The 12350-nt window shown below is 40.5% G+C and overlaps 1 protein-coding gene across 1 annotated transcript in view; it reads right to left on the bottom strand.

Moving 5' to 3' along the window:
* The window catches only part of SMARCAD1 (SWI/SNF-related, matrix-associated actin-dependent regulator of chromatin, subfamily a, containing DEAD/H box 1), a 496186-nt gene that overhangs the window by 157235 nt on the left and 326601 nt on the right, over positions 1-12350 (bottom strand). The window contains exons 7-8 of the mRNA XM_053700170.1: positions 8455-8994; positions 7679-8200 (exon numbers count right to left, since the gene is read on the bottom strand). Coding sequence (XP_053556145.1) covers positions 7679-8200; positions 8455-8994 — 1062 coding nt within the window. The remainder of the gene's footprint in view (positions 1-7678; positions 8201-8454; positions 8995-12350) is intronic.

Raw genomic sequence — 12350 nt, 5'->3', positions numbered from 1 at the left:
TACTAAAGAGAGCACGAGGACATTTGGAGGATTCTACTATCCATATTCCAAGATACAGAAGTCTACACTCTGGGAGACCCAGTTGATCGTTCTATCTTTTCTACAGGAAGTGCCTTACTCTATTATGAAAGTGCTACATTCTTACCTCATGTGATTGAGGTTCATTCAAGTAAGTGTACATCTAATAGGGGACTAACGCCTGAAGACTGTGCTCTCCATATTTTATGTGCTCCTGATTACTTCTGATCGTTTGGGCTTTTTACAGCTGACTGACATTTGTATTATTTTACTATATATTGCTATAATATAATTTTTTTTTTGTATATTGTATTTTATTTACTGTGTTTTCTAGTTTGAGTTTTCTGCGCCACCCTGCCTCTTTCTACTTTTATATATATATATAACATAATTTATGCTTACCTGATAAATTTATTTCTCTTGTAGTGTGTTCAGTCCACGGGTCATCCATTACTTATGGGATATATTCTCCTTCCCAACAGGAAGTTGCAAGAGGATCACCCAAGCAGAGCTGCTATATAGCTCCTCCCCTCACATGTCATATCCAGTCATTCGACCAAAACAAGACGAGAAAGGAGAAACTATAGGGTGCAGTGGTGACTGGAGCTTTAATTAAAATTTAGAACTGCCTCAAAAAAAGACAGGGCGGGCCGTGGACTAAACACACTACAAGAGAAATAAATTTATCAGGTAAGCATAAATTATGTTTTCTCTTGTTAAGTGTGTTCAGTCCACGGGTCATCCATTACTTATGGGATACCAATACCAAAGCTAAAGTACACGGATGATGGGAGGGACAAGGCAGGAACTTTAAACAGAAGGAAACACTGCCTGTAGAACCTTTCTCCCAAAAACAGCCTCCGAAGAAGCAAAAGTGTCAAATTTGTAAAATTTTGAAAAGGTTCAACAGAGGCCTCATTCTTAAAGGCCCAGGTGGAAGCCACAGCTCTAGTGGAATGAGCTGTAATTCTTTCAGGGGGCTGCTGTCCAGCAGTCTCATAGGCTAAACGTATTATGCTACGAAGCCAAAAAGAGAGAGAGGTGGCCGAAGCCTTTTGACCTCTCCTCTGTCCAGAATAAATGACAAACAGGGAAGAAGTTTGCCGAAAATCTTTAGTTGCCTGTAAGTAGAACTTCCAGGCACGGACTACGTCCAGATTATGCAAAAGACGTTCCTTCTTCGAAGAAGGATTAGGACATAATGATGGAACAACAATCTCTTGATTGATATTCCTGTTAGAAACAACCTTAGGTAAAAACCAAGGTTTAGTACGCAGGACTACCTTGTCTGAATGAAAAATCAGATAAGGAGAATCGCAATGTAAGGCAGATAACTCAGAGACTCTTCGAGCCGAGGAAATAGCCATCAAAAACAGAACTTTCCAAGATAAAAGCTTAATATCAATGGAATGAAGGGGTTCAAACGGAACACCCTGAAGAACTTTAAGAACCAAGTTTAAGCTCCACGGAGGAGCAACAGTTTTAAACACAGGCTTAATCCTAGCCAAAGCCTGACAAAAGGCCTGGACGTCTGGATTCTCTGCCAGACGTTTGTGTAAAAGAATAGACAGAGCAGAAATCTGTCCCTTTAATGAACTAGCGGATAAACCCTTTTCTAAACCCTCTTGTAGAAAAGCCAATATCCTAGGAATCCTAACCTTACTCCATGAGTAACTCTTGGATTCACACCAATATAAATATTTACGCCATATCTTATGGTAAATTTTTCTGGTAACAGGTTTCCAAGCCTGTATTAATGTATCAATAACCGACTCCGAAAAACCATGCTTTGATAGAATCAAGCGTTCAATCTCCATGCAGTCAGCCTCAGAGAAATTAGGCTTGGATGGTTGAAAGGACCCTGAATTAGAAGGTCCTGCCTCAGAGGCAGAGACCATGGTGGACAGAACAACATGTCCACTAGGTCTGCATACCAGGTCCTGCGTGGCCACGCAGGCGCTATCAGAATCACCGATGCTCTCTCCTGTTTGATCCTGGCAATCAGTCGAGGTAGCAACGGAAATGGTGGAAACACATAAGCCATGTTGAAAACCCAAGGGGCTGCTAGTGCATCTACCAGCACCGCTCCCGGGTCCCTGGACCTGGATCCGTAACAAGGAAGCTTGGCGTTCTGGCGAGATGCCATGAGATCCAGCTCCGGTTCGCCCCAACGAAGAATCAGTTGAGCAAATACCTCCGGGTGAAGTCCCCACTCCCCCGGATGAAAGGTCTGGCGACTTAGAAAGTCCGCCTCCCAGTTCTCCACGCCTGGGATGTAGATCGCTGACAGATGACAAGAGTGAGACTCTGCCCAGCGAATTATCTTCGAGACTTCCAACATCGCTAGGGAACTCCTGGTTCCCCCTTGATGATTGATGTAAGCCACAGTCGTGATGTTGTCCGACTGAAATCTGATGAACCTCAGTGTTGCTAACTGAGGCCAAGCTAGAAGAGCATTGAATATTGCTCTTAATTCCAGAATGTTTATTGGGAGGAGTTTTTCCTCCTGAGTCCACGATCCCTGAGCCTTCAGGGAGTTCCAGACTGCGCCCCAGCCTAGTAGGCTGGCATCTGTTGTTACAATCGTCCAATCTGGTCTGCGAAAAGTCATTCCTTTGGACAGATGAACCCTTGACAACCACCAGAGAAGAGAGTTTCTGGCCTCCTGGTCCAGATTTAGTAAAGGGGACAGATCTGAGTAATCCCCATTCCACTGACTTAACATGCATAGTTGCAGCGGTCTGAGATGCAGGCGCGCAAATGGCACTATGTCCATTGCCGCGACCATTAAGCCGATTACTTCCATGCACTGAGCTACTGATGGGCTTGGAATGGAATGAAGGACACGGCAAGCATTTAGGATTTTTGATAACCTGGACTCCGTCAGGTAAATCTTCATCTCTACAGAATCTATAAGAGTCCCTAGGAAGGGAACCCTTGTGAGTGGTAACAGAGAACTCTTTTCCATGTTTACTTTCCACCCATGCGACCTCAGAAATGCTAGAACTATCTCTGTATGAGACTTTGCATTTTGAAAACTTGACGCTTGTATCAGAATGTCGTCTAGGTACGGAGCAACCGCTATGCCTCGCGGTCTTAGTACCTCCAGAAGCGAGCCCAGAACCTTTGTAAAAATTCTCGGGGCCGTAGCTAACCCGAAGGGAAGAGCTACAAACTGGTAATGCCTGTCTAGAAAGGCAAACCTTAGGTACCGATAATGATCTTTGTGAAGGTAGGCATCCTTTAAGTCCACTGTGGTCATATACTGACCCTCTTGGATCATGGGTAGGATGGTTCGAATAGTCTCCATTTTGAACGATGGAACCCTTAGGAACTTGTTTAAGATCTTTAGGTCTAAGATTGGTCTGAACGTTCCCTCTTTTTTGGGAACCACAAACAGATTTGAGTAAAAACCTTGCCCTTGTTCCGTCCTCGGAACTGGGTGGATCACTCCCATTATTAAGAGGTCTTGTACACATCGTAGAAATGCCTCTCTCTTTATTAGGTTTGTTGATAACCTTGACAGATGAAATCTCCCTTGTGGAGGAGAAGTCTTGAAGTCCAGAAGGTATCCCTGAGATATGATCTCCAACGCCCAGGGATCCTGGACATCTCTTGCCCAAGCCTGGGCGAAGACAGAAAGTCTGCCCCCCACTAGATCCGTTTCCGGATAGGGGGCCCTTTCTTCATGCTGTCTTAGGGGCAGAAGTAGGTTTTCTGGCCTGCTTGCCCTTGTTTTAGGACTGGTTGCTTTTCCAACCCTGTCTGTAACGATTAGCAGTCCCTTCCTGTTTTGGAGCGGAGGAAGTTGATGCTGCTCCTGCCTTGAAATTACGAAAGGCACGAAAATTAGACTGTTTGGCCTTTGATTTGGCCCTGTCCTGAGGAAGGGTGTGACCCTTACCTCCAGTAATGTCAGCAATAATTTCTTTCAAGCCGGGCCCGAATAAGGTTTGCCCTTTGAAAGGAATATTAAGCAATTTAGATTTAGAAGTTACATCTGCTGACCAGGATTTAAGCCATAACGCTCTGCGCGCCTGGATGGCGAATCCGGAGTTCTTAGCCATTAGTTTGGTTAAATGCACAACGGCATCCGAAATAAATGCATTAGCTAGCTTAAGGGCTCTAAGCTTGCTCATAATCTCATCCAATGGTGCTGTGCGAATAGCCTCTTCCAGAGACTCAAACCAGAATGCCGCTGCAGCAGTGACTGCATGCAAAGGGCTCTAATATAAAACCTTGTTGAACAAACATTTTCTTAAGGTAACCTTCTAATTTTTTATCCATTGGATCTGAGAAAGCACAGCTATCCTCCACCGGGATAGTGGTACGCTTGGCTAAAGTAGAAACTGCTCCCTCCACCTTAGGGACCGTCTGCCATAAGTCTCGTGTGGTGGCGTCTATTGGAAACATTTTTCTAAATATCGGAGGAGGGGAAAAGGGCACACCGGGTCTATCCCACTCCTTGCTAATAATCTCTGTAAGCATTTTAGGTATAGGAAAAACGTCAGTACACACCGGCACCGCATAGTATTTATCCAGCCTACATAATTTCTCTGGGATTGCAACCGTGTCGCAATCATTCAGAGCCGCTAACACCTACCCTAGCAATACACGGAGGTTCTCAAGCTTAAATTTAAAATGTGAAATTTCTGAATCCGGTCTCCCCGGATCAGATCCGTCACCCACAGAATGAAGCTCTCCATCCTCATGTTCTGCAAATTGTGACGCAGTATCGGACATGGCTCTCGTATCATCTGCGCGCTCTGTCCTTAACCCAGAGCCATCGCGCTTGCCTCTTAACTCCGGCAAATTAGATAATACTTCTTTCATAACATTAGCCATATCATGCAAAGTGATTTGTAAGGGCCTTGATGTACTTGGCGCCACAATCTCACACACCTCCTGAGCGGGAGGCGAAGGTACTGACACGTGAGGAGAGTTAGGCGGCATAACTTCCCCCTCGTTGTCTGGTGATAATTTCTTTACCGGTAAAGACTGACTTTTATTTAAAGTAACATCAATACAATTGGTACACATTTCTATTGGGCTCCACATAGGCTTTTAAACATAATGAACAAGTAGATTCATCTGTATCAGACATGTTTAAACAGACTAGCAATGAAGGCTAGCAAGCTTGGAAAAAATCTTTCAATAAATTTACAAGCAATAGAAAAAAACGCTTCAGCGCTTTTAAAAACACAAAAAACTGTCACAGTTGAAATAACAATGAACTAATTCAGTTATAGCCAACAAATTTAACAGTAAATGTATGAATTTAGCAGAGGATTGCATCCACTAGCAAACGGATGATTAACCCCTCAATACCCAAAAAAACGGATAATCAATTTCAGATTTAACGCTTTTATCACAGTCAAACACACTGTCACAGGTCTGCTGTGACTGATTACCTCCCTAAAAAATGAATTTTGAAGACCCCTGAGCTCTCTGGAGACGTCCTGGATCAAGGAGGAAGAAGCAGGAAGACTGTGCTACAAGGCGCTAAAAAAAGGCCCCTCCCACTCAATTTACAACAGTGGGAGACCTGTTACAACGGTTTCTATGCAGAAAGAAACGTTAGCCATATGGAAAAAAATCATGCCCAAAAAGATTTATCACCAAAGTACCTCACAAAACGAATAACATGCCAGTAAACGTTTTAAAAACAACTTTCCAGTGTTATGCAAAGTTATCACTAAGCCTGCTACCAGTCGCTTCTACTGCAGTTAAGGCTCATACATTTATTTCAGTATTAACAGTATTTTCTCAGTCAAATTCTAGTCCCTAGAAAATAACTCAACTGCGCATACATTTATCAGCCTGATACCAGTCGCTACTACTGCATTAAAGGCTGTACTTACATCATATGGGTAACAGCAGTGTTTTCTTAGTCAATTCCATTCCTAGAAAATATTTTACTGCACATACCTCATTTGCGGGGGACCCCGCATGCTATTCCCTTTTCTGAAGTTACCCCACTCCTCAGAATGTGCGAGAACAGCCAGTGGATCTTAGTTACGTCTGCTAAGATCATAGAGAACGCAGGCAGATTCTTCTTCTAAATACTGCCTGAGAGAAAAAAACAGCACACTCCGGTGCCATTTTAAAATAATAAACTTTTGATTGAAGAATAATTAAGTAAAAAACTCCTATCTCCTCTCACAACCTCCTTTGTTGAGACTTGCAAGAGAATGACTGGGTATGACATGTGAGGGGAGGAGCTATATAGCAGCTCTGCTTGGGTGATCCTCTTGCAACTTCCTGTTGGGAAGGAGAATATATCCCATAAGTAATGGATGACCCGTGGACTGAACACACTTAACAAGAGAAATATATATATATATATATATATATCTCACTCTCTCTCGCTCTCTCAAAAAATAGAAGGCACCGGATTTAGCAAGGGGTGAAAACACTTTATTCCCTTATGTGTAACGTTTCGGGGAAACACTCCCCGTCTTCAGACAATCAATTGAACCAAACCTTAAGCAAGGATTTAAATACCCTCATACCTCATTAACAATCAACCCACATGTGAAGTCCAGCAGGTGCGTGGCCCGGTGCGCCTGTCAGACAACGTCCGTTGCCTAGCAACCTGCCAGCATTTGTCAATAACCATTACCATGTAATTTTAGACATAACACCTGTGCTACGAAACTTTACTTAAAAACAAAAACTACTAAATGCTATCAGTATGCACTACAATTAATTGACTAGACCGTACTTTAAACAAGTAAATACTAAACAATGTTAAAAATGTCAGCAAACCATACAAAAGATAAGATAATTAAATAATTACTTGCAGAACAGCTATACTGTCTATACGCTAATATGTCAAGCAATAAATGCTAAATACTATGCTGATAATATTAGCTGCAAGCTCACAAGACAAATCATACTTCACATATGCCCAAAGGAGGTATAGCATGAAAATACTAATATAGATATGCAGAGGAACAAGAAGTAAATCCGAAATAAACTAAGAAAAAATATAAACAAAGTAAATAAATAAAATATAAAAACATAAGTAAAACGGGCAAAAATTAAACCACAAATAAACTTAAAGAGCCTATGACAAGAGACAGAGAAAAAAAAATACAGCATTTAAAGAGGTGAGACTAGGAAGAAGATAGGAAACGGAGAATAAGAAGAAAAAATAGAAAAAGATAAGAAAAAGGAGAGAAAAGATAAGGGGAAAGAAGAGAAAAAGAAAGAGAAAGAAAGAGGAGAACCTGCCACTATCAGAGCAATAGGCTATGCTATCCAAATGGAGCTGTATAAGAAACTATGCCATTCCAGTTTCATATTAAGGCCCTTCGGGGTAATAATGTCCAATTCAAAAGTCCATCTTGTTTCTTTCTGTAGAAGTATCCTATTCCTATCTCCTCCACGGCTGAGCGTAGGTACATGGTCAATAATAGGATATCGTAAGTCTGATACGTTATGACCTCGTTCTAGGAAATGTCATGCTACCGGTTGTTTGTCGTATAGCACTCCGATGGTTGGCAATCCTTGTTCTTAAGTCGTCACAGGTTTTACCCACGTAAAACAAACTACACGGGCAGTAAAGCAGGTATACGATGTATGGTGTGGTGCAGGTGACCCTGTGTTTAAGGTAATATTTCTTCTTGTGCCTGGGGTGATTGAAATATCTACCCACTTGTAATCCATTACATGTTGTACAGCCGCTACATCTGTAGCAGCCTGGTTTAGTCGTTTGCTTATTCAACCAGTTTTTTGAGTAGCAGTGCACTGGGTCTGTCATCTGAAGGCTATCTTTGAGTGATTTCCCTTTTCTGTATCCAGTCCGTGGTACCTCCATATTTTTGAAGGGTAACATGTCATCGCTTTGTAGTATTTCCCAATTGCGCTTCAAGATGCGGTTAAACTCATTCTTGTCTGCTGTATATGTTGTGGTGAACGTCAGCCTCTTTTTGTTTGGTTCTGTTATCTCCTTTTTCTTTTGTTTTGCCATGCATGCCTGAATCCTTTGTTCTCTCAGGACCTTGCTCTTATATCCTCTTTCTTTAAAGTTCTGTTTCATCTCTTCTTGCTGGATCTGTGCAGTGTCTTTTTTGGTGTTATTTCTTGTCACTCTCATCAACTGTGACTTCGGGAGTGCTTTCTTTAAAGCTGGAGGGTGGCAGCTTGAAGCTTCCAGCAGTGAATTTCTATCTGTGGGCTTTTAATAGAGTGTTGTCTGCAATGTGTTTTCTTTATAGATATTTAGGTCCAAGAATTCTCTCTCCTCACTCCAATTCAATTTGAATTTTAGTGACTGATGCTGCTCGTTAAGTTCTTTAGTCCATTCTTGAAGTGATTCTGGACTCCCACTCCATATAATGAAGAGGTTGTCAATATACCTTTTGCAAAGGATTATCTTCTGATTTTTGAAGATACTGTTCTTGTCTATCTCGAATCCTTCCATAGATTTGCGTAGGATGGGGCCATATTTGATCCCATTGCTGCACCAGTTAATTGCAGGTAATATTTGCTCTCAAATATGAAGAAGTTCTTCCTTAAGCAGTTGTCAATGAGTAACAATATGAATTCTTCAGGTGGTCCAAAGTTTGGATACCTTTGTAGTCGTCTCTTGCTAGACTCAAGTCCTTCATTGTGCGGTATGACCGTATACAGGCTTGTAACATCAAGGGTTACAAGCAGGTCTTCTTCATTCATAGGCCCAATAGCTTTTAGTTGTTGTATTACATCCTCTGCATCTCTCAGGTAGCTATCCATCCATTGCACAAGAGGTTTTAATATATTGTCAATGTATACCGCCAGTGGTTGTAGGAGGGAATCTGTTGCTGCCACTATTGGACAGCCAGGGGGTTCTTTATAGTTCTTATGCACCTTTGGCAATGTGTAAAATACCGGTACCTTTGGGTATTTCACTTTCTTGCACTCCAAGGTCTGTTTATCAATCCAGTCTGCTTCGTGTGCTCTATCCAACAATGCATCAATCTCCTTCTTGAACTGCATGGTGGGGTTACAAGGTAAAGTCTGATATGTACTAATATCATTCAATTATTGTAGTATCTCCGTCTGATAGTATTTATAGTCCATGATGACTATTGCTCCGCCTTTGTCAGCTCTCCTTATGGCTATAGTCTCATCTTTTATCAGCTTATTCAGTGCTTCTTTCACTTTTCTGTTGAGGTTAAACCTAACCTGTTGCCTTTGCTCCAATGCGGAGTCAAGCAGATCTTTCCCAGGTTTCTTAGAGAATGTCATGATAGTGCTGTTTGTACTTGTGGGTTCAAATACTCCTTTCTTTTTAAATATAATATATTCGCTTGTACTAGAGCCAAAGTATTTGTTTAGTTTTAGGATGCGCTGAAAGCGGAGGATGTCTATGTGCAGGTCGAATTTATTAATGCAGTTAGTGTGTACAAAAGAGAAGCACTGAATAAGCTATGTTTACTTCTTATTCTCTGTTTCCCATCTTCTTCCTAGTCTCACCTCTTTAAATGCTGTATTTTTTTTTTCTATACGTCTCTTGTCGTATGCTCTTTAGGTTTATTTTTGGTTTAATTTTTGCCCGTTTTACTTATGTTTTTATTTTATATTTTATTTATTTACTTTCTATTTATATTTTTTATTTCGGATTTACTTCTTGTTCCTCTGCGTATCTATATTAGTATTTTCATGCTATACCTCCTTTGGGCATATGTGAAGTATGATTTGACTTGAGAGCGTGCAGCTAATATTATCAGCATAGTAAATAGCATTTATTGCTTAACATATTTATTAGCGTATAGACAGTATAGCTGTTCTGCAAGTAATTATTTAATTATCTGATCTTTTGTATGGTTTGCTGACATTTTTAACATTGTTTAGTATTTACTTGTTTAAAGTACGGTCTAGTCAATTAATTGTAGTGCATACTGATAGTATTTAGTAGTTTGTTTTTAAGTAAAGTTTCGTAGCACAGGTGTTATGTCTAAAATTACATGGTTATGGTTATTGACAAATGCTGGCAGACACACGCACCGGGCCACACACCTGCTGGACTTCACATGTGGGTTGATTGTTAATGAGGTATGAGGGTATTTAAATCCTTGCTTAAGATTTGGTTCAATTGATTGTCTGAAGACGGGGAGTGTTTCCCTGAAACGTTACACATAAGGGAATAAAGTATTTTCACCCCTTGTTAAATCCGGTGAGTGCCTTCTATATTTTGTTATATCTGCAGTGCACACCGGTACAATAACAGTCGTCGAGAGTGCTAGGCCATACTGGACTTGTATATCTATATATCTATATATCTATATATATATCTATATATATATCTATAGCAACAGTTAATTACAGAACCTGATCTAAAAAAAGCACATTACGATTAATTTTTAACCAACAACAACAAAGCAACTGCACAAAAATGTAGTTAGTGTATTTTAATAAGCATGGTTGCATTTATTTCGGAGATAAGTTAAATAAATTAACTTGCAGTGCAAAGGGACATTCCAGACAAAATTGAAATCCACATGGAAGCATATGTAGAAGTAATTTTGTTACAAACATGTATTGGCAAACATGCATCTAACAAAGCTATAGCTGTTTCAAAAGTGTATTTAAGTATGCACCGTGCACCAGCATTTTAAACACAGCACTTGCTCAGGGAGCCTAAGGTGCTTGTACCATCTGGTAATGACAATTGGTTAATTTCCGACATTATACAAGTCACACTGCTGCTCTGAGTATGCTAACAATAAAACAGTTATAACTTTTACTAGAAGCATTTTTGCCAAGACATGTATATTGCAAATATGTTTCTATTCAAAGAAATAATTAATCTATGTGCATTTAAATTTTGACCGGAATGTCCCACCAGTCACAATTGCACTAAGATGATGCTCGCATTTATAAAACTAGACAGGCATCATTAATAACCTAAATGCTTTTTTTATATAAAAATTGTACGTTGTGTGATTCTTACACACAATTACAAAAACCAGAGAGGCAGACAACCCTGTCTATAAGTTACCATCAGATGAATATCACATTTGCCGAAAGGTTGGTAAGCTTGTAAGCTTATATGTTAACCCCTTAAGGACACGGCCATTTTTCAATTTCTTTCCCTTAAGGACCAGGGCTATTTTTACATTTCTGCGGTGTTTGTGTTTAGCTGTAATTTTCCTCTTACTCGTTTACTGTACCCACACATATTATATACCGTTTTTCTCGCCACTAAATGGACTTTCTAAAGATACCATTATTTTCATCATATCTTATAATTTACTATTAAAAATATTATAAAATATGAGGAAAAAATGGAAAAACACACTTTTTCTAACTTTGACCCCCAAAATCTGTTACACATCTACAACCACCAAAAAACAACCATGCTAAATAGTTTCTAAAATTTGTCCTGAGTTTAGAAATACCCAATGTTTACATCTTCTTTGCTTTTTTTGCAAGTTATAGGGCCATAAATACAAGTAGCACTTTGCTATTTCAAAACCACTTTTTTTCAAAATGAGCGCTAGTTACATTGGAACCCTGATATCTGTCGGGAATACCTAAATATCCCTTGATATGTATATATTTATTTTTAGAAGACATCCCAAAGTATTGATCTAGGCCCATTTTGGTATATTTCATGCCACCATTTCACCGCCAAATGCGATCAAATAAAAAAAAAAATGTTAACTTTTTCACAAACTTTAGGTTTCTCACAGAAATTATTTACAAACAACTTGTGCAATTATGGCATAAATGGTTGTAAGTGCTTCTCTGCACATCACACGTGTATTATGGCTAAATGGCTGTAAGTGCTTCTCTGCACATCACACGTGTATTATGGCTAGCAGTGAAGGGGTTAATTAGGGATCTTGTAGGGAGCTTGCAGGGTTAATTTTAGCTTTAGTGTAGAGATCAGCCTCCCACCTGACACATCAGACCCACTGATCCCTCCCAAACAGCTCTCTTCCCTCCCCCACCCCACAATTGTCCCCGCCATCTGTATCTTTTTTTTTTTCTTCTTTTTTTGGAGCATATTTACATATGCTGCTGTGTAGGATCCCTCTTAGCCCCAAACCTCCCTGATCCCCCCCCAAACAGCTCTCTAACCCTCCCCCTCTACATTATTGGGAGCCATCTTGGGTACTGGCAGCTGTCTGCCAGTACCCAGTTTACAAAAAAAATGTATATTTTTTATTTTTTCCCCACTTTTCTGTAGTGTAGCTTCCCCCCCCCAAGACTAAACCCCCACCCCCTCCCAGATCCCTTCGATTAACATATTTATCCCCCCTCTCTCCCTCTAAATAGAAACCACTGTTCCATAGTGTAATGGTTCCCACCCGCTCCCTCCCCGTGCACGCGCCCGCCCG

Source organism: Bombina bombina, chromosome 2 (assembly GCF_027579735.1).
Source record: "Bombina bombina isolate aBomBom1 chromosome 2, aBomBom1.pri, whole genome shotgun sequence".
Taxonomy (NCBI): Eukaryota; Metazoa; Chordata; class Amphibia; order Anura; family Bombinatoridae; genus Bombina; species Bombina bombina.
This window is presented reverse-complemented; position numbering and strand designations above follow the sequence as displayed.